The sequence below is a fragment of the Suricata suricatta genome, chromosome 10, assembly GCF_006229205.1.
Source record: "Suricata suricatta isolate VVHF042 chromosome 10, meerkat_22Aug2017_6uvM2_HiC, whole genome shotgun sequence".
Lineage (NCBI taxonomy): Eukaryota > Metazoa > Chordata > Mammalia > Carnivora > Herpestidae > Suricata > Suricata suricatta.
In genome coordinates, this window is record NC_043709.1 from 27,877,122 (window position 1) to 27,883,444 (window position 6,323).

At 36.0% G+C, this 6,323-nt stretch overlaps 1 protein-coding gene across 2 annotated transcripts in view; it reads left to right on the plus strand.

Moving 5' to 3' along the window:
• DCN (decorin) overlaps nt 1-6,323 on the plus strand; it is a 44,812-nt gene that overhangs the window by 25,752 nt on the left and 12,737 nt on the right. For both annotated transcript variants that reach the window (XM_029955150.1, XM_029955149.1), the window contains exons 4-5: nt 602-815; nt 1,332-1,445. In XM_029955150.1, the coding sequence (XP_029811010.1) occupies nt 602-815; nt 1,332-1,445 (328 nt within the window). The remainder of the gene's footprint in view (nt 1-601; nt 816-1,331; nt 1,446-6,323) is intronic.

Consider the following 6,323-nt stretch of genomic DNA (forward strand, 5'->3'; position numbering starts at 1 on the left):
TAAATAGTAGCAGAACAAAAGGAAATTTAAGTGAAAAAGAAATGCAAAGAAATTACAGTGAACTACAACATAATATACTAATTTGGCAAACATTTTGGGAAAAAAATTATATCTAAATTTGTAAGGCTGCCAGAACATTTAACTGTCTTGCATTGCTGATGATAGTAACAAATTGAGGCCACCCTTTTGCAGTGGAATCCATGACCCTAGTCAAGGAAGATGGACTTTTAGGTTAAAAAGTTGACTGGGGGATGGATGCTTGTGGCTTGGATTATTTTCAGGTATCTTGGGTTACTCTCATAATTTCAATCTTTAGGAGTATTTACTGTTGAAAAGTTAAGTGTCTATTGTATCTTATTATAATCTATATTCCATCACCTTAATTTCTGATGTTCAGATCCTCATTGCATTTCTGAAATGAACGAATCACATTTGCTTAATTTTTTTCTGATTTCTTGCAATTTTGTAGATTTTCCTGTTAGTCCCATGAATGAAATAAATAAACTACACACCTGTGTGTGTATATATATATGTATATATATATATGCATATATATATTTTATATATATATAATATTGTTGTTCTTGTTCACTATCTACAGACGTTGATCCTTGTCAACAACAAAATTAGCAAAATCAGCCCTGGAGCATTTACACCTTTGTTGAAATTGGAACGACTTTATCTGTCCAAGAATCACCTGAAGGAATTGCCAGAAAAAATGCCCAAAACTCTTCAGGAGCTGCGTGCTCATGAGAATGAGATCTCCAAAGTGCGAAAAGCTGTGTTCAATGGCCTGAACCAGATGATCGTCATAGGTACAGATATTCTTATAGCTCTAAGGCCAGGATTGAAGGTTCACCTTAAAAATTACAAGTAAGCTTTAGCTGCAGGAAGGTAAATTAGCTAGAACTTGCATGTCTTTAGCAAGACCAGCAGAAATGAGATTTTGAATCTGTGCCTTACAATGTTTTTGTTCCTCATCCTTAAGGATCTGGAAATGTGGATAAAACTGTAGGCCAAAGTCACACTCATGCATGCTCAAGATGCAATGGAATGGTTGGAATTAAGTAAGGATTAATTGGAGATATGTGGGGGATACCTTTCCATTGTGGGGATTGTTTCTATTGGTTTTTGTTTGGTTTAGTAAGAGGAAATTTTTACCTTAGTTTGCTATCCCTTTGAAGAGTGTGTTCACTAATTTCTCTTTTGTTTTTCAGTCAAGGTGTTATTGACCCAAATTTCTCTTAAATTCCTTGTTGAAACAGACATGATTCTGATTTGCAATATCAAAATGTTGTTCTCTAAGAAGTTTGCACTTATTGCATTTGTAGAACTGGGCACCAACCCGCTGAAGAGCTCAGGAATTGAAAATGGAGCCTTCCAGGGAATGAAGAAGCTATCCTACATCCGCATCGCTGATACCAATATAACCACCATCCCACAAGGTGATAGAAAATTCTCCAAGGCAGTTTGAACATCTAACTAGAAAAAAATTTAACATTAAAAAAATGTTTTGTAAATTTAAATGGTGACTGCAACAGCCAGTGTTATTTCCAGTAAATGGTCTACCCCTGTTTCTATTGAGCCTGGATGACCTCTGACTCTCTAGGCTCATTGTAGACATGGCATCACTTATAAAGTCTCTTCTAAGATATGTCTTACACACAATGATTTCATTTTAAGGAATTGTGAGAGGGGAAAAAGTAAAGTTGCTTAAAGAATAGAATGCCTTGCTGGTGTTAAAAGAAAAAAGATTCATGGAAACCCCTCTGAAATTGATCCGCTTTTTACTTTGAGTCTCCAATCTTTCAGTGAATTCCTTTCCATCTTACTCTGCTACCATAAGTGGTGGCTGCTTATATAATAAGTCTTATATAGTAGTGTTGTAGAGAATGTGGATTTTGATCTGTTTGCTTGAGGTCAATGTGTCCCTAATTGACTCTAAGACCTTGAAAAAGTTATTCAGTATTTATGCCTTAACTTTTTTATTTGTAAAGTGGTAATGATACTAATATACAGCTCATTAGGTTGTCTAAAAATTAAATAACTAACTCAGAAAATATTAGGCATGTAAATAAATAGTGGCTTAACATTACCTTTTATTATCATAATAATATGTTTTGACACTCACTTTGCTTAGGCAAAGTACCAAACACTGGAGACAGGACAGTGAATAGGATATACTGCCTGCCTTCATGGAGTTTATTACCTAGAGCAAATCCAGACAAATAAACAGCAATCACCACACAGCCACGGAGTCAAGGTCATCCAGCTAAGGGCTGGACACATAAACCATTCTTTGTGAATCAGAAGAGAAATCCAATCACTGTAAAGATATGCCTCTAATTTTCACATTTTTCCTGCCCCAGGGTTTTAGTCTTTTAAAAGCATGTCTGTATTCTCGAAATTTCCCCTCCACCTGGCCCTTTCTCAGCTTAGATATCTTGTTCTTGCACTGGGTACAAAATGTAGGTTCTTGCCCACAGAAAACAATTACCCTTTATTGTGCTTCCACAGAAACTTCAGCTCCTGTGAGTACATATTCCATACAATGGTTTCTTGCCACCCCTTGCCCTCCCCATAGTCTTTTTGTTACAGAAGATGTTTTTATGACCATACAGCAACTACTGGTGTAGATAAGGTAGATGTTAGATAGATGATAGATAGATAGATAGATAGATAGATAGATACAGATTGATTTATAGTTTATATAGTTTATATATATATATAAAGCACTTTATATTGAGCCTCCAACTGTTGGATGTAACAAGTGTCATTTAAAAAACATTTATGTATTTTAAGAGAGAGAGCATGAGAGAGTATGAGACAGAGCAGGAGAGTGGCAGAGAGGATCCCAAGCAAGCTCCATGCTCACTCTGGGGCTCGAAACAGGGCTCATTCCCACAACTATGAGATCATGACCTGAGGCACGATCAAGAGTTAGACAGTCATCTGACTGAGCCACTCCAAGTGTCTTTTGCATTCCCAGGGAAGATGTGTAAATATCTACATATATACAATATATGTATATGTTTATATTATCCTGAGTGCATATGTATGTATGTTTTTATATTTTAAGATCATTTATATTTTAGTAATATTTTAATTATTTAATTATAGTTACTTATGTTTTTTGATATAATACATACACATACATCTTGCTGAAGGCCATACAGCTATAAAAGGCCAAATAAAAAACCTGGAACTTAAAGATTTAAAGTATATGTCTTTTCCATGACTTCATGTGCTGGACAACTTGCATTAAACCCAATCTTTGATTTTTCTGTCTTTCTTAATGCATCCTCCAAAATATCTTTCAGTAACACATTTCATCACTTAGGGATCTATACTCCTTACATCTTTTCCCTATCCGACGTACTCTTTTCTCACTATTTCTAGCTTACTTCTATTTATTAAACACTTCCTAAAAAAATGACAGTAACTGAATTTTATTCAGCCCTTATTTAGTAGCAGATATTGTGCCAAATGCTCTTTATGGATTCTTCTATGCGAATCTCAAACCATTCTTCTATAAGAATATTATCATGCCTACTTAATAAATAAGGAAAACCAAAGGTTAGCAACATGAAGTAAATTGTGACTAAGGTCTTGGAGTTTGGAGGTGGCCAAGCTGGAGCCGCACTGTGCTAATGTCAGAGCCCATGTGTATGACCGCTGTACTCTGCTGCCTACCTAAGTCCTCTCTCGTTTGCATAGTTATGCTGGTAAAATACATGAGTCTGCCTTTGCTAGGCTGGATTCTTATGCCCGAACATCACCAGCCTCTGGGAGTCTTAATGTCCACATTAATAATCTACCTTCACTGATGGAAGCCCAAGGCAGAGGAATGAAGTGATGAGTTTTGGTTTCTCTGCTTAGACAACATGAGTGAGAGGTCTGACTCAGTCACTTAGTGTTTCTGTGACTTTACCCTAGTTATTGCACATCTCTAAACCCTCAGTTTTGCTATCAATGGAAGTATAAATGACACCTATCTTCTAGGATATTTGTGAGGATAAATAGACACAAATAAGACTTGTAATGTGCAAACATCATATCTGGTCCAAAGTAAGCTCTCATATTTACCTTCAAAATGAAAAGGGGGAAAAAAGTAACTAAAGTGTAGGTTCTTTAGCTAAATGCTATGGTGGCAAAGGTTAATGGTATTCTTTACAAATTTGCCTCTCTCTATTCTATTGCAAAGTTGTCTTCCTCAGTCAATCTTTCTTTTGGCTATAACTTTACTTTAGGGGAAATGACACTGCAAAAAGGAAGACACTTAGAACCTAGGTAAGAGTCATGGATGTGATGGTAATTGTTGTTCTAGAGACACTACATTTTAATAGTATCTTTTCATGGTGATAGGGAAGAAAAGATGTGAATTCAACTTAGTTTGTCATAAAATGACTCATTAATTTCATATGAGAGTATTTAAAAATCCACATTTGTTTATTTTAAGGAGGCTTGAGTGGTTGAAATCCCTTCTTCCAAGGGTGACTGCGTTTTCATGATATTTTGCCATCAGAATGATGCAATTGTGATTTTGTTACCGGACCCCCAAGACCAGGTTCCTGAGTCTCAGTGTCATAGAAATAAACACTGAACTCAAGGGAAAGAATGTGGGTGGAATTTATTAAAGACAATTTGTGTACAAGGGAGCTGACAAGAGAAACGTAGCTTTCTGAAAAGGTATTGTGCAAGACTTGTGAAGGCACTTTTCCTAGGGGTGAGGGGCTAGGATTTGGGAAGCGTTCTTCAATCCCATGGTCATTATCTGTGGTAATTCGTTTTCAGTGGACAAGAGACAATCATAGAATGCCTTTCCCTATGGTTGACATTCTTTTAGGGCTCCTAGAAAATAGAAATACTGGTGCAAGCAGGCTTTAAATGGTTACCTCTAATTTTGCCCAGACAACCATTACTCATAATGACTATTATCTCATTTGTTCGCTTTCCCAGAAGGGGGTATTTGTCTCTAAGTATATGGAAACTTTTAACCTTTCCCTCAGACCAGTGGCTTTACAGGAGTTAAGTCCCTCTTTCTTCTACTGTCTCAACTTCATTTCCTTCAGTTAAGAGTATGCTACTTGACTCCTTTTGACTGTCTGGGAGCATTTTACATTTCCCTACATAGCAGCTAGATAGCCTCCAAATTTGTAACTTGGAGTCTCAGTTTCTTCAGTTATGAATGGGGACTAACAAAAAACTGAAACAATTAAATGAACTAAGTTAGGGAAAGTGCTAGTATCCGTGTTCGCCACATTTCAGACTTTCAGGGGGTAGAAGTTCCCTTCCTTAGCATCTCCCACACAAAACATAGCAACATAGAGAAACGAATAATAAGTTCAAATCAAATATGGACCTAACTTTTACATTAAATAGACAGTATTGATAGAATCCTGCTATTGACATAAAACATAACCTGCAGTTCTCCAATTTTGTTCTTTATGGACAAATAACCAACACTCTCTGCTAAGCAGATGTTGGTTCTACATGTAACCAATTTGCTCTTTTCTTTGTGGTCGGTGCTATTCTTCTAAGTGGAACAATATGAACCTTTAAAAGCTGTATAAACGCATAATATATCCTCAGATGGCAGGAGGAAATGAAAATAAAATATTCAAACTTTTATATTAATATGACTAAATTTTTAGAAGTCATAGCCTTTTAAGAAGTGCTATACAGTGGTTTCATGGATACTTTGGGTCTGAAATTATTTCCCCAGGTGTCCTACATATGGCAGATTGCTTGATTATGGGCCTCTACATTCCTCTTGGGTAAAGAAACAGTCTTGATTTAAAAGGCCCAATTAATCTTTAGCCCTTGTACACATCCATATTGCAGAAGAATTTGATGTTGGTATGTTTGGCTTGTTCGTTTCTGTGTTTGATTTTTAACATAGAAAAGCTGAATAAGACTCAGGATAGCACAGTATATCAGTGTTAATTATTAATAATGCCCGTTAATGAAATACCTAGTTAAATTTGTCTATAGGTTTAACTTATACATAACCTCTTTATTATCGTTCAAATGCTTATCTCATTTTCAAATTGTTTTCTTTTATCAGTGGTAGTGTTAACTTAGTAAAGAAACTAATGAGATTCAGCTCTCCAATTGTATCATGAGTTTCTGAGACAAAAATCTACTACACAACAAACTGCAGTCCATGTTTTTGTTAAAATTGAACTGCTAGGGATTTACCCAAGAGATACAGAAATGCTGATGCATAGGAGCACATGTACCCCAATGTTCATAGCAGCAATGTCAACAATAGCCAAAACATGGAAGAAGCCTAAATGCCCATCACCTGATGAGTGGATCAA